This window comes from Lagopus muta, chromosome 24 (genome assembly GCF_023343835.1).
Source record: "Lagopus muta isolate bLagMut1 chromosome 24, bLagMut1 primary, whole genome shotgun sequence".
NCBI lineage: Eukaryota > Metazoa > Chordata > Aves > Galliformes > Phasianidae > Lagopus > Lagopus muta.
In genome coordinates, this window is record NC_064456.1 from 1,616,762 (window position 1) to 1,636,890 (window position 20,129).

Here is a 20,129-nt window from a genome sequence, read left to right on the forward strand (position 1 = left end):
GCAGAAAAAGGACTAAAGCTGCCTCAGAAAGAAAATCCTCCCCCCACCGCCTCCCTCCTCTCCCTCCGCCGGAAGCAGGAAGCGGCCGGGCCCGCCTCCACGGCGGGCGGGAGGAGCCCGGAGCCGGGCGGCGGAGCGGGGTGAGGCCGGGGGCGGCGGGGCGGGCGGGAGCCGGGCGGAGGGGGGGGGGGGCGGCCTGGGCCTGAGGGCCTCCTGTGGGCCGCGCATTTTCTATCTGTGTTTATTTAATTATAACGATTTTTATTTATCTTAAAGCCTGGACGTTGGCTCACAGTCGGCGGTGGCCGCGCTGTGGCGGTGGGATGCAAGGCCTCGTTGTGGGCACGGCGCATCCAGAGCCCAGCGTGGAAATCTTCCCCTTGCGGCTCTGTGTCGGGTTTTCCCCATAGAAGCAGCCTTTCCCTTCTCGAGGTTTCTCCCGCAGCGCTCCTTGCTCATTGTTTCTCTTTTTGAGGCCCTCGTTCCCAGCCCTGTGGGAGCAGAGCTGGCTTTGGTTGTTTGCAGGGACGCGTGGCTGCTGCCCGTCACCAAACGGAACCTCGAGGGCTGGCAGAGTTCATCGAAAATGGCACAGAACGTCTGGATGTTGTGCTGGGGAGGCCTGCCCTGTGAATAAGGCCCGCTCCATGTGTGTGTTGCATACAGTGGCCTCTTGTTGTTATTTTCTCAGTCTGGTTGTGTAGGAAGGAACATAATGGATTGTTATTTATATATATATATATATATAAGGCTTCGTCTGTTCTCAAAGTGGTGCCTTCAGCAGTGTTTCGTGTCCCGGCTGAGGATGCAGATTGCTGTTGGGTTTGCCAAGGAGTTACGCAGGGCTTTTCAGTGCCTTGTAACTCGCAGGGGTTGTCAGCAAATGTGCTTGCTCAGAGCTGAATACAAAGGTTGGGGTGGAGAGAACTAAGATCACAGAATGGCCTGGATTGAAAAGGACCACGCTGATCATCTATTTTCAACCCCTGTGCCATGTGCAAGGTTGCCAGCCAGCAGCCCAGGCTGCCCAGAGCCACATCCAGCCTGGCCTTGAATGCCTCTGGGGATGGGGCATCCACAGCCTCTTTGGGCAACCTGTTCCAGTGCATCAAGATGTGTCTCAGCAGTTTATTAGAGCAGGATGCTTCTGCTGTTTGGAAAGGAGGAAGCTGCTGTGTTTGACAGCATTTCTGTAGGGATAAATGTGGAAGCAGCTCCAGGCAGATCCAGCAAGCAGAGGAATTCAGCACTGGGAGCTTCACAGGCAAAAGTTTTGGCAGTAGGAACAAGAGGAAGCACGATAACCTGTCACACACTGGTTGCATTGTCAAGGCAACCTAAAAGCTGAGGGGGAAAAAAAGGCACTTAATATCATGCAGATGTGCTGGCTCTTTATTACGTAAATGAAAGAGTTAGTGAAGCAGTGCATTGTTTTTATAGAGCTTGAGTGCACTCCACCTACTCTGCTGACCAGAGGAAAAGGTCCCTGCCTTGGGGAGCTTACAGTCCATAATGATGTATTGATCCAAACCTGCTTCTGGGCAGCTTTGCCAGCCCGTGAGGCTGCTCAGGTAGTGAGATCTGGGACAAATGTTTGCCCGAAATGGAGGGAATGGTGGCAGAACAGGGCTGGGAGCTAATTAACCAGGCAGTGCAGTGCAATATGTTCTCCTTGTGTGCTTTGAGTTCAGTTTTCTTTGTATTCTTTTGGTGTTTCTAAAGCTGTAGTTAAATATTTGACACTGCTGTTGCTGTAACGTGATGTGAAGTGTGTGAGTAAGGTGTACAGGCAGCTGCTGACTAAACAAGGTGGGACTGTTCTTCAGCAAGATGGTTTTCCTGATCTGATTCACTGTGTGGCCACGTAAATGTGCAAGAGCAGAATGTGGATGTTCTTGGGATGAGTGAAGCAGTTGCAGAAGCTGGTAGTCCTGCTGGTTTTGGTCTGTTTTTCTCTGAAACAACATCCTAGCATTGCAGAAAAATATTACAAGTGCTGTGGTTTGAGTTCTGGTTTGTAGAAACCCACAGTTTGGGGTGAGGGCGCTCAGCCTGTTCTGTGCAGACAAATCTGCTCCTCTGGGTATTGCAGAGCTCTGCCTTTGTGGCAGACAAGGAGAGCAGCAGAGGAACTGGTTTCTTTTTCTGGTGTCTTAACATTCACCCCTCATAGGGTGCGTTCCTACAAGCTTCCCTTTGAAATCTCTTTGGGAAGTCAGTTGCCATCAGGTGCCATTTAGTGTCTGTCTGTAACTCACAACGCAGTTTGTCCTGCCTTTCTGCATGTGGGTGACCTGGAGGCAACCCCTCCGTGGGACACAAGGGCTCTCCTGCCTGCAGAACACGCTGCTATCTTATTACTGTTACTTAATAATCAGTTGGCCTGGACATGGGGTTGCGAAAATTTGAACCAATTGCAAACTGTTGAACTTTACCCTGCGCATACAGCTTGTTTCCCTGCCCTCCTCTTATTGCTGACAGGGTATTTAATGAAAACAAATCTATGTTAAAATAAGCAGCTACAATTATAGAGCAGGAGAGCTTGGCTTGGCTGCTGTCTGTGGCGATCAGCTTTTAGTGCTGGCTCTCGTAGTCGGTAAGCAGTCGCTTTATGGCATGGATCGTTTGGAACAGATGAATAAATAGAGTTTCACTGATTTCTGGGAAGTTCTGTTCATTTACACAATCTGCAAATCTCTGCTTCTTCTTTTGCTGTTAGGAAATTTTGCTGCTGCTTTCAATGCCCTTCAGGGCACCATCTTCATACCGGCCCAGCAGAGATCAGGACTGCAGCTGCCTTGTTTCTATGTGTTCCTGGGATCTTTCTGTGCCTGCTGGTGTTGAGATGGGTGACTGCAGTGTGCTTTCTGTAATGCATTGAGTCTCTCTCCACAGGGATTTTTCATCGGAGGCCATGGAGCTTTCAGCCAACGAGCTCAGCATCTATGACAAGCTATCAGAGACAATTGATCTGGTGAGACAGACTGGGCACCAGTGTGGGATGTCAGAAAAAGCCATCGAGAAATTCATCAAGCAGCTCTTGGAAAGGAATGAACCCCAAAGGGGCCCTCCCCGCTACCCTGTCTTAGTGGCCATCTACAAGGTAAGGCATCTCTGTGCATGCACAACACATTTGAGGCTCTGAATGCTCTTACCTGGTGTAGGAACCTGCTTTGGCAGGGGGTTGGACTTGATGATCTCTGGAGGTCCCTTCCAATCCCTACAATTCTGTGATTCTGTGAATTTTTCCCTTTGCATCTGAGCCATTTGTTTCCCATTGCATTTTCCAAGTTCTTTACTGAAGAAGATGTTAAGCATAGCTTTCTTCTTTCCTCCCATAAGCTGGTTTGAAAATAGAAGGCAACCGACTGAGATTTGGAATTACTGGTGTGAATTGAAAGTTGAACATGTCAACACCTCCCTCTCCTTAAATTATTAAAGAACAAAGTCTTTGGATTGATTTTTCAGGCAATGATTCCAAATGCCAGCACTCAGTGGAAATGTGAGGAAGGAAGGAGATTCTCAAAGTTCAGGGTTGTATAACGAAGGCATCCAAGTTCTGTTTCTCATTCTGTCCTGAGCTTCCACCCATCTTTATTCTCCTCCTAGTCTACAAAATGAACCTGCTGCCATGGTGCTTGATGAGAGAAAAATGCTTGGAGAAACTGAACTAAGATGCTGTAAAAAGCATTCCCAAGTAGGGGAAAGGATGCTATTCTGATAAGTAGGTAGGAGATGTTACAAGTATAAAGAACTTCTCAGTGGCAGAATGTTCAGCCGTGCTTTAGTGTTGTCTTTGCAGAATCATCACAGTGGTTTCCACTTAGAAAAAGTAATCATGCTGTTATCTTCCCTTCCTATAAAAGCTGTAAAATGAGGCTGCAGAATGGGAAACCGGGGACCTGAACTTCCATCTTCTCTTGTGGATTTTGCTGTTGGTTCACTCTGACTTTGTCTGTTGGGGAGAAATGCATGGTGTCATCTCTCAAAGGCTTCTTTGGGATTGTGTGGGGGAGGGAGCTGGCACCACCTCTGCCAAAACGTTTCAAGGCTTGACAGATGTTTGCAAAAAGCTTTGAAAACCTGTTGTAAGAGGTATGGAGGAAGTGCAGGCTTTCATTTGGTGAGGTGGGAGGAATCTGAGCCATCTGTGGATGATCCTCTTTGCTTTGGTGCTGGGTGAACAGCAGCACTGAAATAAATGGACAGAGCTGTGCGGCTCTGTTTTGAAGGCTGCTTAATTTTGGTTTTGGATAGCAGTGAAACCGAGTGACATCTCTGTGTATGTAAAAAGCACCACAGATAAGTGAGGACCCACAGTGGAAAGTTGGAGGTTCATCCTACAGCGCCCATCCTCAGCATTCAGGTGTGTCCTGTGCTGAGGACACATCAGCTCACTGCAGTGCAATTAATTACGTGCCTGTTTGTTCTTGCAGGGCCTGCTCACGCTGGGACTGGTCTTGCTAACTGTGTACTTTGTGATCCAGCCATACAGCCCGCTGCCACCCGAAACTCCACTCTCCAGAGCCCATGCCTGGGGCTCCCTCATCGGCCACATCCGGCTGCTCTCTCTCCCTATTGCCAAGAAGTACATGCTTGAGAGTAAGGAAATCGTTTTTCTTCTGTAACACAAGCCTAGAAAGAAATACCGACTTAAATACCATCCACACAAATCACTTGAGTGTCTCCTTGGGCACCAAATGCGATATTGGATTGACACCATGGTTTTCCCTTTTCCTTCCACTGCATTTAAAAATAGCATCCTGGCTTCTAGCCAGGGCACTTTCCCTTCTATTCACTGGGGCTGAAACATATTTTATCTCTTCACTTCATGATTTCCTTCTTGCACATTCTTGTTTTCTTGCAGTTCTCGGAGCCACGGTGGGATAGCTATGCTGGGTAAACGTCACCTTTAGGCATACAAAACCAATTTGTTTTCATAGTTGTGTACAAAGTGTGGAAACCTCCAGATGTGACCTGGGCTTAAGAAAAAGTAGCTTTTGCCAAGTGGCATATTGGGAAAGGACTGTGGGCTTGAGTGCCTACAGTGTTCACAGCAGCTAAAGTAACATTTAGGTACGGTGTGTGTGAGGAAGCTGGATGGATCTGTCACGAGATGGTGCTGTCATGGGAGATGGTCATAACAGAAATGGGAAAGTGTGAGTATTTCTCATTCCCACTTATCATTTCCACTGACTTAGGCTAGCACCTGGCAAAAGCATGGGCTCTGTGAGTTATTTTCAGCAGGGCTGTGGCACAGTGCTGATTGTCTGTTGGCTCACTGTAAAAACAAATGTCTGTGCCCTCGGGTGGTTTATATTTAGCATGAGCAGCTCATTGTGTTGGAGCTCTCTGTTTGGGTCTGACCTTCCTGCTGTAGCTAAAAATGCCTCCCTGAAATGCCAGCCCCATTCTGCATTCTCTCTGTGTCTCCCTGTGTTCCCCTGACGTGTGGCTGGCTGTTCATTTGGATTTGTATGGGTGGGCTGGGATATTCCCATTGTTTGCTTCCTTCCTTACTCATTGGGATCTCTCATAGAGAGGAAAAAACAAAGGTGAAGTGATGGCTCTGATGGCCGTTTGACACTTCTTTATCCCTCAGATCAATTCCCATATAAAAACTAATGCTTCTACCCTTTGTGTCAAAACCAACTCTATATCTGATGGCCTGTTACGTGTCAGTGTGTTTATGTGGGTCTGTGAACACCCCTCTGCTTCTGTATGCAGAAGGAAACAAATGGAGACTTTTGTGCCCAGGCCTGGGCTGCTGATGTGAAAACCAGCTGATCAGAAAACATCCAAAGGGAACGTGAGGTTCTGGGAATCAGGATGTGAGGTGGTTGTTTAAATGCACATAAAATCCCCCATGCCTCCATGAGTTCTGGGAATCTTACAAGAGTAGGGGATCTTGTAAGCAGGCCTAGCACTTTCCATTTGTATAGAAGACACCATGCAAGGAATCTGCGCTGCGAAGGAAAAACACAGCCCAAGGACTCTTCTTCTGTTCTCTGAGTTGCTAGATTAATTTTTAGAAGGAGCTGAGGCTGAAACACAGATGAAACCTCTTGTGCTCAGGCACCAGTACAAGTCCAGCTTGGGCTGTTCATGCTGAAAGCCACCCCTTAGCAGTTTGGAGGCCGCCCTGGCCCACCGGCGGTGCTGGCGGCCTTCCCTTGGCCACACAGCCCAAAGTGGTGTGGACAAAGCCTGGATGCAGCCAGGCTTGTGTGGGTGGCTCATTTCACTTCCTCTGGGGCCGGTGGGGGCAGCCTGGCTGCCGTGGGGCTGAGGTGTGGGGCTGTGCTGTCCCTCCTGTGCCTGCTCTGGAAGCAGTTTTCCTGTTTGCAGGTTTGCAGGTTGGAGCCTGTTCCCTTGGTAGATGTGGGCTGGGCAGGCAGGTTTCCCCAGGAGCCCTAAATCAGTGTGATGACAGCACGTTGAGGTGAGCAGGGCTGTGGGATGGCTGCTCCCCCTCCCTCCAGCTCAGGGTAACCCACGTTCCTCCTAACCTCCATCCTAGTCCCTTCCACCCCAGGAGCCATGCTGTGGATGACAAGGGCTGCCTGTGCCAGTGGCTGTGGGAAGACCTTTGAGCCTCCATCTCACAGCCAAAGCGAAGAGTGCAGTATGTGCAAAGCTGTGTCTGTTGCGTTAGGTTTGTAGGATTGGGTCCAAAGTAAATTTCCTCTTTGACTCTCTTTCTCTTCTGCTCCTTGCCTTCTTTATCCCTCAGATCAATTCCCATATAAAAACTAATGCTCCCACCCTTTGTGTCTTCAAAGCCAACTCTGTATCTTTGGGTTTGGCCCCTGTGCCTCTGTTTCAGCTGTTTTCCCAAGGTTAGGAACCGAGGTCCCTTTGGTTCCAGTGAGGTTGTACCCAAATGTGGTTTGCATTTACTCTTCCTGAGCTCATGTTTGTGCAGAGCATGTGGAAACCCCAGTGCTGGGTCACACTGCCTGCTCTGGGCAGGGTGAGTGCCTCTCATCATGTGAGCATTTTGCTTTCTGCTGGACAACTGAGTGCCTCACATTGCTCCTATCCCCAGGGAGGTGGGAGATTTGCTGACCTTTGGGGTCTGTGTTTTGTAAGGAACACTGAATTTTGAGCAGGCATTTGGGTTAACACAGGATTCCCAGAGAAAGCAGGGCCTGTGTAACCTGGATTCATTTCTTTTTTCTGAATATTCTGGGATGGAGAAGTCGCTCTACCTGTGTTTCAGTTCTCTCCCTTCCAAGTTGGGCTATGAGTGCTTCCTTTTCCCTTGCAAGTGTTGGGAGGAAATGCAATGAACTCCTTGAGTGTGTAGTAATAGGTGCCAGGTGAGACACTACATGTTTATCTGTGCTCCTACCCTTTGTGATGCAGTGTGACATCTTTATAGTTCTTTTGACACCTAAAATCATATTTAGATATCATATTGGTAACTGTTCCCTGCCAACCACACAGAACAAGGATGTGGATGAGTAGAGCATGAATTGTTCTTACATTATCTCATATATCTGCCAGTGTGCTAAGTCCTTGCAGCTCAGAAACCTTGGTCAGTGGTGATTAGGCTCTCATCCAACAGTGTGACCATTTACAGGAGTTGTTTCCAGCATGTGGTGACCTAAAGGAATAGCCAGCTTTGCTTCTAACAACAAGACCCTGTCCTGACCAAATATATCCAACACAGTTCAAAATCAGCTGCATAAGTAGCTGCTCATCGCCTCAGAAATCAGATGCAAGCATACATGTAGCTCAGGGTTGGAGAAGTGATCCTGTGCAGTTATCCCCAGCTGAGAGATGACTCCTTGTGTTTAAAAACTCCCTTTTGCATAGACCAGAAGGGCTAGAAAACATGTTTGTTGGCTTTATTCACAATCTGTTTCAGAGAAATGGACCCTGCTAGAGGAGCTGTGTTTAAGCAACACCTTGTAAATGGCATGTATCACACTGGGGGGCTGTCAGGTGCCTCTGAGAGCTCTTTGTGGGGATGGGTCACAGCAAGCTGGGTTACTGGGGCTGCTCAGCTGGGAGAAGACAGCAGCCTCTGCCTCTTGGCTGGCTACCTTCAGTTTGGCTCCAGGCTTGCCTTGGCGCCTGGCCAGGCTCTGGCTTCTTTCTGGACTTAACCCTTTGCAGGCAGCCTGTGATGGGCCAGCCACTACCAGATTTCTCTCTGTTCCAAGTTTGTTGCCTTCCCTCCTATTGTAGCCCTACAGCGTGTTTATCCTTGGCTCAGCTCCGTGCAAAAAGGGAGCATCCAGCATGCCTGTTTTACCTGAGGGAGAGGTTCTGCTTCCTGAGCTCAGCGTGGGCATAGAATCTAAGCATTCAGTCTGCCTTTCTCAGGAGGTTTTGCAGCCCACACTGCATCTGACCTGCTGGGTTCACTGATCTGTGAGCCCAAGGAGCGTGGATCTGCTTTGAATGGAAGCTTTGAACAAGAAAGCTGCTTGGGACATAAAGTAGGGTCTGATTTCTAACTTGCTCATCATAACAGTCTAATCACCATACTGCCTTTCTTTCCTGCCTTCAGCACAGCCCTCTCATCTTGCTTACAATGGATCTTTTTTTTTTTCCTTCCTAAAGAAGGTGCATTTTGTCTGTTCAAGCTCTTTTGCTCTTCTATCTGTGCAAACACTCATGTTCCCACTTCAGGAGCTTGTGCATGTTGAGGTCTATGTGAGCATGGCCTGGGTTGCAGACAGGGCTTGCCTCCATCCCCTTTCAGCTGCCCATTTATCTGATCTGTGTGTATGTCAGCATCCTTTTATGACACAACCTGAAGCAGACCAGCAGACACCTGTGTTGGCTCATTCAAAGGAGGATTAAGAAAAGGCTGATGTTGCAGTGCAGTGAGATGCCAAGCTGTTTTCAAATGCTGCCTTACTTTGGCCTTGGTTCAGCCAGTGGAATGTTTATTTGGATTTGCTGGTAGTAAACTAACTCCCAGCTAACTGGCAGTCTGGAACATGAGGAATTCTTCCTGTTGCTTTTGTATTTTGGTGTCTTCAGAAGTTCTTGTCTCCTTGTTTGCCAAGTGAATTCTCATTTTGGTTTACTTCCCAACAAAGAGGGATTGTGCCATGTACAACCTGTTGCAGGGGCAGAGCTCTGTGCTGATGACTTGGGCACGTCAGACCTTCTGCAGAGTCAAGTGTCAGACAGCTGGAAGCAGCTGAGAGGGATCTGCTTCAAAAACATTCTGTTCCTCCAGGCCAGACACTGCCAGAGCAGCACAGGGCACAGAACCAGAGGTGCAGGTTGTGGAGGGCTTTCCTGACAGCTTCATCCCTGCCTTCAGTTTTGTATATTGGCAGGTGAAGATTTTTCCTGGAAGTGATGCTCTTTTGTCCCACAGGACTGTGAGTTCCTCTTGGGCTGGGCTGAGCAGACTTGATTTCACAACGGCTTGTTGGATCAAAATAATTTTTGTGCTTGATTGGAGGTTGACTAATCACCCTTGGGTTGTTTGACCAGCCGTTACCCATTAGTGACATGAGGGAGCAGTTCTTCGAGCTGTTGATTTTTCACTCAGTTCAAAAATAAGGGTTTAGTAACGCATTCACTTGTAGCTGTTATTTTGTTGCTAGCTTTTCCTAAAAATGCTACACAAAGCAAGCTGGGAGTTACTTTCTCCTCCAGGCATAAATATGTTCAAAATGGAGCTACAGAAGTGTTCAATGTGAGAAGGAGGTGAGGATCTTGTGCTGAAGTTGTGTAGTGTACATTTAAAACCTCACCGTGATGCTTTCCTTGATCAGGACTTCTACACTACAACTAGCAAGTATTGTTTATGACTTATTTGGGAACCTACCAGTTTAGCCTGACTTCAGATTGATATATGATTGATATATAATAATGAATTGATGTCTGTGAACTCCTTCAGTTTTTAAAATATAATTTTAACTTCCCATAAAGTCTGGGAAAGACAGTGATAAGCTTGCTGCTGAAGGAGATACGAGCTGTTTAATTGAGGAGTGTGTATCTGTAAGTCTGCAGAGATCCCAACACAGCTGGAGGCCATTCTTGACTCAGAACCAAGGACAACCTGACCACAACCTGGTGGGGGGCCAGCAAGCTGTGTCCACACCTGCAGCTCTGCATGCAGAAAGGTTTATGTTTGCAGCACTTTGTTAGGGTCCGAAGCTGCCCTTGGCTCCACGTGTCTTTCTGGAGCAAAAGCTTTCTCTGCCAGATGGTTTCCCTCTGACCCACTGCACTAGCAGACTGATACTGGCCCCCTATGTGGACCCTTAAGAGAGCAGGGCTGTTGCTGAGGCCTTGCTGCTGCTCTCACATCTACGTGGGCACGTTTCCATGAGTTTTGTTGCTTCAGTGCGGTGGGCAGAAGCAAGGCCAGGTCTTCTCAGTAACCTCAGGAGATCCAATGTGATCGTCCCCACCCTGCATCTCTGGGGCTGCTCACACACACCCCTCTGTAGATCTAGGGACAGCCAAAAAGCTTGGGAGATCCTCTGGAAATGGCCAAGTAGGGCGGGGTGCACATGTTAAACTGATTGTAAATTGAAAATTATTTCTCTGCATAGTGGAAAGTACAGCCACGAACTCCTGCCAGCATTAATCATAGACGCGTTTTAAGGGAAGTTATCTCTTCATCTGTGCTATGCTGGCAGCTGGAAGTCCACAGCCCTGGTGCTGCTAGGACCTATCCAGGCACAGGGGAGAAGACAGCCCTTGTCCTGCAGAGCTAACGAAGAACAAAAGCAGATATTGGGTGAGTGTGATCAATGGGGAGCTGAGGTTCTGTGTGACAAACCGAAAGCTGCTCCTCCGAGGGCGACGAGGAAGCACAAGTGCAGAGGAGAGGTTCACTGGGACTGGCCCACACTCGTGTCACGTAATGGGTAGTGGAGTGTGTCACTGCTACAGCTGCTTCCCTGCAGCCAGACTCCATAGGGATAGCTGCACACGCCCAGCACTTCAGTGTATGCATGTGAGTGGATGGGACCGTGGTGTGACAGCTGCGTGGAGATGGAGAGTGCATCTTTCAGGCTGTGTGCGCACAGGCAGTTTGCTTGGCTTAAACCAAAACAATCCCCCAGGGTGTCTGGGCAGGGTGATAATGTAAAAGGAATGCAGGGAGTGTAATCGAAAGGGAAGAATAAGCAGCCTTGGGAAACCTCCTGCTCTGGTCCCCAGTGTGCAGTTGCGTGCCCTCTCCTCTATGTGAGGTCCCATCTCCCTCCCTCCTTTGGAAGGGCAGGCCCTCCATGCTGTCCATACTTGTCATGCCAGTCACACGCGTGCTGGTGCACAGACTAACACCCTCAACAATCAATCTAAAAGATTAATTACCAAAAAAAAACCCCAAAAAAAAGAGTCCCACAGTCCCATTTGCAGCATTTGAAATGCGTCTCAACTGTGCTCCGCTAGGGTTATTCATGGGGAAAAGAAATAACCTGAATCAAGCAATTGAGAATGCAAATATCCCAGCCTGGCTCAAAGGAGGAATCAAGCTCTGTACTGTCAAAGCTGATTAGCATCCAGCTATGTGGGGTGCTGCCTTGAGACCTGAGAGAGAATTTTGGGACGTCTGAGCTTAAAGCTTTGGGATGAGCTCTGAGTTTTGCAGAGAAACAGATGATAGTGGTGTTGCTCTCTGCATCATGACAGACTATAAGATATGTTTTCTTGTTCTCTTCTGGTGACTGCCCTTCCTCTGGAGAGATCTTTCAGCCTTTTGTTTCTCATTGCTGACCAGCTGTTTTTTGTGAGTTGAGTTTTTTGTAGTAAAACCGAAGCTTTCTACAGCCAGTGGAACAAAGATTTTCTTTTTTCTCTTGTGAGCAGGGGAGGGAAAATGCTTTGGAACAGTTTCTCATGGGAGCGGGACTTCTGCTTGCAATCAGGTTTTTACACTCTGTTTTTCCTTTTTACTCCTTTCCCCAAAACCACCGTAGATGCTTCCTCCAGCAGGACTGCAGATTGCATCGTGATCCCTTCCCATCCATATCGCAGCAGTAGGGTGGGAAGTTGCAGCATGTGTGGTTTGATTGGAGATATTCAGAGGAAAAAAGCAAAATGAATCCCAAAATGAATCCAGACGATCCAAAATGAATCGTCTCCTCCTTGCAACACCCCCATGAGCCTGCAGCCCCCCGTGACATTGCTCTTTGTCTGCTGCAGACGTCAGAGGGAAAAACGAAGCAAACGCTTTGCTATTAAATGGTATTCATCAATTCTGAGCTGTAAGCAGGAGTGTGAGTGTGGCTGGATGCCACAGTCATAGCACCAGGCAGGCTGCAGGCCTGAGGAGCTGCTGTGCATCACTTCTCAACCATTTTGCAGGCAGGCTTTGCTGTCTCCTCTTTCTCTCTCCTGTCTCATCCGCTCCGTTTCCCTGGGCGTTCTGCAGCAATGTCCAGGAGGCAGGAGCTGTTTTGACATGTGCTGGCACTGCAGGGAGGGCTGGGCCTGCTGTGAAGACAGATCTCTGGACTCCTCATCTGAGGCGTGTCCAGGGCCTCGGGTTGCCCTGAGCCACCCTGACAGATCAGGTGTTTGGGTGGATTTGCTGCATCTGCCCAACTTCACATCTCCCTGTAGGACTGAGGTTGTAACACCACGGCTGTCGCTGCCACTGAATCAGAGCTGTGCCTTCCTGGCGTGCTGGCTGCAGCTGTGGATCCCTTAACACAGAAATACATGGGATGTTCAGCAGTGTTTCCCCTCATCCTGTTTGTTCAGTACTGCAACAAGTCACTTCTGTGAAGATTGACTTGCTCTTCTGGGCTGGGCTGCAAGCTGGAAGAGGGAGGTGAGCTGTAGATGTCAAGTAATGGTTTCACTTAAAACCTGTAGTTTTGAAGATATAAATATGTGCAGTGTTCACTGCAGGCCAGTTCAGCTAGTTTCTGGAGCTTAAAATGGACATGGCAGTAGTGCAGGGGGAAATAGGCGAGTTGTTGCATATATTGCCAAGATTTTCCTGATATTGGGACTTTTCTCCCCATTTTATCTTCAAGTCAGTGCATGAGAGGAAGGAACACATCAGCACCACGTCTTGCTGAAATCCCACATTTCCCAGCAGCATCTGCACATCACAGATGGCAAACTTTGCCCAGGACAGAGTCTTTCTGAGCTAATGCAGATGGAAAGGGGAGGGTTGTGGTTTCAAGGATGTGTTAACAGGGTCTGTGGCACCAACACTGACTGTTAGAGTTACTGTGTTCAATGTGGAGTTCTATTTTTGTCTTCTAGGTGTCTTTTTGATAAATGTTTGGATTGTTTTGAACAACTTACAGGCATTGGAAACTCCATGTTTCATGTTAGCAATAATGAGTTTATCATGGAGTTTTATCTCCTTTCCGTCTCGTTTTTGGTCTAATTAAGCTCATTTCTCTTGTTTCCTCTCAAGAATGCCAGGACTGGTGGGCAGCAGGTTGCAGACAAAACACTTCTACACTTCCTGCAAACTGCACAGCATGTTCTACTGTGAAAAGCCTTCAGATTGTGACAGACATTGGGGAGCTATCAGAAAAACTCCAGGGGTCTCAGCCTTTTCTAACCAAGGTAATACCTGGATTCGTAATTCATAATTAATTGAGGTGGAACGTACACCTAAGAATACATTTAGCCCCAATTTAAATAGGTGAGGAGGGCGAAGAGCTGTCTGCATCCCTAGCAAGTTGTTCCTCTGATTAATTACCACTGTGGTTGGGCACGTAGCAGACTTGGTGGCTGTCACTCTTGGATGTTCTTCAGTGGATGGAAATGGGAGAGGGGAGAAACCCTCAGTGCAAGGCTTTTTAATTTGTTTCTGTGTTGTTTAAGACAGGACAATCTCTCTCATACGAAGAACTAAAGCACTTTCAGTCCCAGGATCCTGAACTGGCAGAGATTATCATAGAAGAAAATTCATCTGAATTGTGGAGCTGCCTCCCAAGACAGAGCTTCCCATTTTTCCTTCCTTGGTGGGTCAAAGATGAAACCATGCAGGTGATGGATGTGTCCATCTGTGCTGCAGGGCTGCACAGGCTTTGTCTGTGTGAGCTCTCAGGAGCTTGCTAGTTGCACTTTAACAGGAGGGAAGGGGAAGAGGTGTGGGTGACAGACTTGTGTCTGCCTGCTGACTCTGACTTGATCCAAGCAGAGTATTTATGCACTAAAATGAAGCTCTGCGTGCTGTGGCTTCATGCATGATAAAAACATCCCAGTGACTGCTTGGTCCTGTTCTTCAGGCCATGTGTTAATCAGTTGGGCTGTGGTCTGATCACCTGTGGCAACTGATTTGCATGTTTAATAGCCTCTGGAAAGTCCTCCACTGTCTCTATTGGCTGAGAAGAGGTACCATGGCTTTTGCAAAGCGCCAGGGAAGCCTGCAGGATAATTGGATAATTTGAAGGGAAGAGGGGAAGGAAGTTGTTTAGATATCCCCAGTGTGTTTGTTCCCTGTTTATATTGTCCTGCTGCACGTAGTAAGAGAGCTTAGGTCAAGAATCTGGGAAGACAAATTTTACTCCTAAGTGATGTTTGTGCTCTTAGCTTCTCTGGTCTGCCCCCACATCCCCATCCAAAAACAGACTGGTCTGCCAGCATCTGTGTTTATCAAGGATCAGTGTTAGTGAACAATTTTGTTCTTGGAAGTATTGTCATAATGTGATCTTTCTGTAATACAATGTTCTTCTTGTTGGGCTTTTTTCACTTATTTTTTAGGAACAGGTCTGTGAACAGAACTCAGATTCTGCAGGAATTTTTCCCTACTTCCTCTTTGCTGTCTTTCCCCAAGACAGTCTCCCTGGAGAACTGCTTTCTCATCCGCCATCCAGATTTGGGGAATAAGGTGAGAAATTCATCCTGGAGCCATTGCCTCCCTGACTGTGAGTTGTCCTTCAGAAGCTCTAGGCCTTTTGGGGATTTGCATGTCTTCAGTTCTTCCCACTGCTGTGCAGTGTGGCATCTCAAGGTTGCTGTACCCCCCAGAACTGAAGAGAAAGCATGTTGTGTCTACTTATGTGCTGCTGGGACACCGTGTCCCAGACCTCCCTCAGCAATAAGAAATGCCTATGGGGTGTCCCAGCTCCTCACATTTACATCCTGGTCTGTGTGCACAGTTGGGCACAGTTCACTTGAAGGCCCCTTCTGGGAGTTGTTCCTGGTAGTAAGTTCTACCTGTTTTGGGATACCTGCAGTGGGGGCACATCACAGAAATGAGTGTTTCCAGCTTGATCTTTGTTCCCATGTGAGTTTCATGGAGGAACTGCCTTGGGAGGCTTTGCTTTGGTATCTGAGGGAGCAGCAAACCTGTAGTTTGTGCTGCCTCACCTCGTTGCAGGGCAGTAACTTGCCCTTGTTTAATCAGATTCAAGAAAAGCTGGCAAGGCTTCTGAAATATTCTTCTCTCTTCCTAGAGCTACAGTTTGCACAGCCTCTTTGTTGTTGGAAGTGGACAGCTTACCCTGACTGTTGTACCTCTGGACAAGTGCAGAGGACACTGCGAGATGTTCAAGGTGGATCTGGAAGCTGGAGATTTGGGTGAGTAGCTGTGCTGTAATCTGCAGGCTCTGGGAGCTGGGTTTTTCATAGCTGACACCTAAGGATGTAGTGTGTGCCTGCAGTGAGTGTAGCAAGACAGAAGCATGGTGATTTGGGGCTGGAATTCATGGGCTGGACCACAACTGCATGCCATGAGATGCTGAGTGTAAAGATTGCTAGAACTGAGCTGCAGGGGCTGCACAAGACACAGTGCTCTGCTGGGTGTTAAACTGAGGGCAGGGGCTCAAAGAGCTTCTGCGTGTCTTCTTCCCTTCGTGGGAAAGGCAAGCAGTCGTTAGGCATGGATTGAACTAATGATGCTTCTTCATTGCATCTCCCAAAGGTTATGCCAGCACGGATTACTGGACGATGAGCTTCGTGGCCAAAGGGACAGAGCCAGCTGTTGTTTGTTATGGAGCTGCTAGCTAAGGACTGTGGCATAGGAAAACAGAGCTAATTCCAGGGCAAGAAGACTTTCAGCTTTGAAGCCAAGGCAACATCTTGAAAACGATAGAGTGGGGCAACTGTGACAGGCAGCTTTGCCACCCTGCATGTTTACAGTGTTAAAAAATGACTGTTGTCCTGACCCTTGAGGTAATTCTTTGCCTTTTCTCAGATGTATTTTTGGAGAAGCTCAAGCTATTTATGACCTTTCCTGTCCCCTCAGGTAAGCTGTGGGCTGGCAGCAAGGGTTTTTTTCCAGGAGCAACAGCAGGGTTTCTCAGGATGAGATTAATCTTGTGTCCTTTCTGGATTTATGGCACTTCTGAAACTTCGAGGGGGGGGAAGAGGGAACATTGGGAGTGAAGGCTGTGTGTGTGACATTTCTGTATACATTCCTCCTGGGGAGGAGGCTTGAAGCCTGCCATGTCAGGCCATCTCTATAAAGGGAATGAATTGACATATCCCACCTCCACCCCATCTCTCACACGTGTGGCTGCGTGCCTCAGCAGTGCGTCCTGCATCGCCAGCCTCAGCTCTGTGCTTCTGGGCTGCCACAAGCACTGCAGCCTCAGTGCAGAGAGCCTCCCTCACCGCACCATTCTTGTACCAAATGGATCAGTTCAGACCTCTGTGATCACTCTCCTGCAGTTCTCTCTCAGCAGGCTGGAGGTGAGTCAAACTGTGACTCTGCTTTCTTCCCCCTCTTCTTTCCCTACAACAAAAATGCAGGTTTCTGTGAGGTGCTGAGAGTGCAGCAGTGGTTCTGTTTGGAGACGGGGCTGGATGCAGAGCAGCTCTCTGCAAGATCATCTTCTGATTGTGCACCTGAGACGTGGGGGTTGTGTGATTGCCTTCATATATCCCTTGCTTTGAGGCACTGCCTGTGTTCCCAGCCCCGGCTACCTGTGGGAGCACCAGAAATTTTCCATGTCCCTAGCTTTTTTTTGTTTTGTTTTGGCATCAATTTCTTCCAGACCTGAAACTTTGTCTTCAGAATGAATGTTGGTTTTTCCTGAGTCTGTTCCAAGCTGCCTTCGCATGCTTCCTGTTGCTTGAGCAACTGCTTTATCCAGTGCCCTGAGAGAGGCTTGGTTTCAGTGTTTGCAGGCTGCGGATGCTGCTGTCCCTTCCAAGTTTGATCCTTTGGGTCTGTTCCTGCTGCTGAAGATCATTTACAGATGTGTCAGGCTGAACTCATAGGCCAGGGCTGGGGTTCAGGACATACTCTCACACTTGTTAATATGGAACTGGGAGGGGTTTTGTTTGAAAGCAAGTTAACTCCGTTCTCAGGAGCAAGAACCTTTTCCTCTGTAAATATTTTAGATATACTTAAAGTGATAGATTGGAAAAATGTCTACCCAGCCTTTGTTTTTGAACAAGAGCAGGCACATGGGAGCAAATGTCTTACTAATCTCATTAAGGGCTGACGGCAGCTGCCAAGTGGGATGACCACGTCTGGCTCCTGCACAAGGACAAGGCAGAGGACGGTTCCTGCTCCAAAGAATTTAGCCTGAGAGAATTTAGTCTGCATCACAAACATTTCTGTGCATAACCCTTGTTTTTCCTCCTGTAAGCTAATGAGAACAACCCCAGCACTTGTGTTAGTCGGAGTGTTTGGCCTTTCACACTGGACCAATGTGCTCCAGACCCAATAGAACTGAAGGAGGCTGACTCTGAACAGAAAAAGACTAATTTAATTTGTAGTAAAACATTAAAGGGAATTGGATTAACCAGACTTCTGTTAATATTGTTGATGCTTGGGGTGTGTTTTACCCTTGTGACACAACATGCAATCCTGTACATGCCAGCACACACACACACACACACACACACACACACACCACCCCTCTCCCTCTTCTTAAAGCCTGGATCTTAGTTAATGGAAATTCAGGAGCTCAGTGATGCTGGAATTAGGGCCCATGGAGTGACTGTTGCTATTTACACTTTTGGCAGCTTCTCAAGTCAAATTCAGAGACCGACAAGGTTCCCTCACCTCTCCCTGTTTTTGTACCTGGTCCATTTCTGTAACACATGGGCTGGAGGTGCCCGTGGGAAGGAGCTGCTGGGCCCATTGCTGCTGGGATGGAGGGCAATTCGGTGATGCTGCTGCTTCTAAGCACCCTTGAATGAACCTTCTAAAAGAGCTGCAGAGACAATGAGCGTCTGTGAGGTGCCTGCATTTGGAGTGTCACACTTGTGGCTGTCTGGATCCTTTGGGAAAAAGCAGAGAAAATGGATCTATTTAAGTTGCTGTTTACACTGGGGGAAGGGGGGACCCTAGGGTAAGTTTGTGCCTACTTAGCAAAAGTGCTCTCACGTGTTGCTTCCCCACTGCTCAGTGTTACAGCTGGTTGGCCAGGAGATGGTGGATCTGGACTTGTTGGCAGATTAGCTTTCCAAGTGCATTTTATGGTCTCTGCATAAAGTTTCCAGATCTGTGTCTAGGTGATACATTGCATATGTCCCAACCTTACTCCCTTTGGAGTTTACATCATTTGTTTTTAAACTTCCAGTATATTTTCTCTTCCTTTTCCAAGAGCTGTGTAAGGAATTAGCTGCTAAGCAGAAACAGGAGGGCAATTCTCTTGCTGATAAAGAGCTGATTTTGGCCACGGCTGCTGCTGAGTGCAGAGCCTCAATCTGTAGTGCAGCTTCTCGAGTAGCTGCTGTTGTCAGCTGCCAGAGGAGCAGTGCTAACACCTTCCACATTGCAGCACAGGCAGGGAGCCGGGTACCAACAACTCAGAGATGAGGCCAAAGTGGCAAAATTCAGATGGCCAAAAAGAGGTTTGGATACCTTGGCTATGTGGCTGCAACTGAGCCCCGGCCATCTTCCATATCTGGGGCTCTGGCTTCACAGAACCTCACCTCACCTATAGAGCAGGCAGCTCCTAGCGAGCTGCTGAGCCTGGTGCAGAAGTGAGGGGAATGCATCTGTTTTCTCAGCTGTCAAGAGATTGCAACAACAAATGTGGTTGGATGAGTCACGGTGTGTCTGTCCTGGTCTTTCTTGCCTATAGCTTTGTTTTGGCACTTGTGCACCCTGTTTTGGGTAACAGCCCGCTTCCCATCCTGGCCAGCCTGGCGGGGTGCTCAGTAAATGTGTGCATCTTTATCCTTAACATTTCCATGCTCTTTGCCTGTGAGCTGGGAGAGAAGGGACTTGCATTCACCTGACATCCCAGAGGTTGCAAAGCTTCTCCGAAGTCACGCCAGTCACTGGGAAACTTGTGGGCAGAAGTGTGGAAGGGTCGTTTCTCTGCTCCTCGAGGTGGAGAGGTGGGATGCTGGACCTCGGGGTGGTTGTGCTTTAAAGCTGGTTTCCAAAAGCAGGCTCATTGACCATTGCTCTGAGTGCTGAACTCAAGGAGTGTTGTTTCCTTCGGTACCAGGAAATCAGCATCACTTCTAGGGGCCAAGCTGACAGTTTCTGTTGATTGTTTTCTGTCTCTCTCTGCTGATCCCAGCATCCAGCTGCCTTTGCAGTACCCTGGAGAACTTTCTAGGCTCAGGTTTCCTGGGCCTTTGGCTTCTCCTGCTGCAAGGATCTGGCAGGGAAGCTGGTTTTACTGCAAGGAGCTGGGCTGGCTCAGAGCACCTCCCTTCTCTCCCTGGTTTTGTAGCAGCAAGCCCAGCTCACGGCGTGGGAACTCCCTAAGTGAGAAGAGGTGTCCTCTTTGCAAATTGTGTTTGTAGAGCCATGTGTTTTCCCCTTCAGGAAACTGAATCTCATAAAGCACAGGTTTCATGTCCTGCTGAGTTAAATAAGGGCGATGCTGGTCTTCCCCTTGGCTTTGAAGATTCAAACCAATGGTAGGTGATTTATTTTTTGTGCTGTCGCTTTGTCTGTAGGGAGGGGGAGGCAATATAAAGGCTCAGGGGTGCAGGGAAGTAAAGCTATACATGCATAAAGACTGTTTCAGTGCTGAACACTATAAATTCAGTGGTGGATTAAAAGAAAAAGAATGTAAATATGCAATTAATGCAGAATTTTATGGATGGTCATAATTTAATATATTGAGAACTCTGTAAATACTTGGGGAAAAAAAAAAGTCTGTAAAGTGTGTAAATAAATGAGATTTGTATGTAAAGAAGAATAAAAAGAAAAGTTTTTACTTTTTGCAATGAAATGCAAGTGTTACTGCACCTCTCCCCCATTCCTGATTCTTATTTTCACGTCGTGTCTCAGCCACTGAGGGGTC

At 48.0% G+C, this 20,129-nt stretch overlaps 1 protein-coding gene across 3 annotated transcripts; it reads left to right on the forward strand.

The window, feature by feature from the left end:
* The first annotated feature begins 18 nt into the window (after positions 1–18).
* Positions 19–20,057, forward strand: C24H6orf89 (chromosome 24 C6orf89 homolog). 3 transcript variants are annotated; one of them, XM_048925812.1, is made up of 8 exons: positions 19–140; positions 2,896–3,103; positions 4,437–4,602; positions 13,367–13,521; positions 13,783–13,922; positions 14,665–14,791; positions 15,360–15,483; positions 15,827–20,057. In XM_048925812.1, exons 2-8 carry the CDS (start codon positions 2,915–2,917, stop codon positions 15,910–15,912), a joined length of 987 nt encoding a protein of 328 aa, XP_048781769.1. In that variant the 5' UTR covers positions 19–140; positions 2,896–2,914; the 3' UTR covers positions 15,913–20,057. The 3 variants fall into 3 exon arrangements, with proteins under 3 accessions (XP_048781769.1, XP_048781768.1, XP_048781770.1); XM_048925811.1 differs by lacking the exon at positions 19–140 and adding an exon at positions 625–649; XM_048925813.1 differs by lacking the exon at positions 19–140 and adding an exon at positions 2,334–2,596.
* Positions 20,058–20,129: the final 72 nt, after the last annotated feature.

What these genes read in the sequence shown, in the direction of transcription:
- C24H6orf89 (XM_048925811.1), top strand. An exon ending in CAAGAAGTACATGCTTGAGA is followed by an intron (nt 4,603 to 13,366) that starts GTAAGGAAATCG and finishes TTTCCTCTCAAG; the next exon opens with AATGCCAGGACTGGTGGGCA. An exon ending in TCTGGAAGCTGGAGATTTGG is followed by an intron (nt 15,484 to 15,826) that starts GTGAGTAGCTGT and finishes CATCTCCCAAAG; the next exon opens with GTTATGCCAGCACGGATTAC.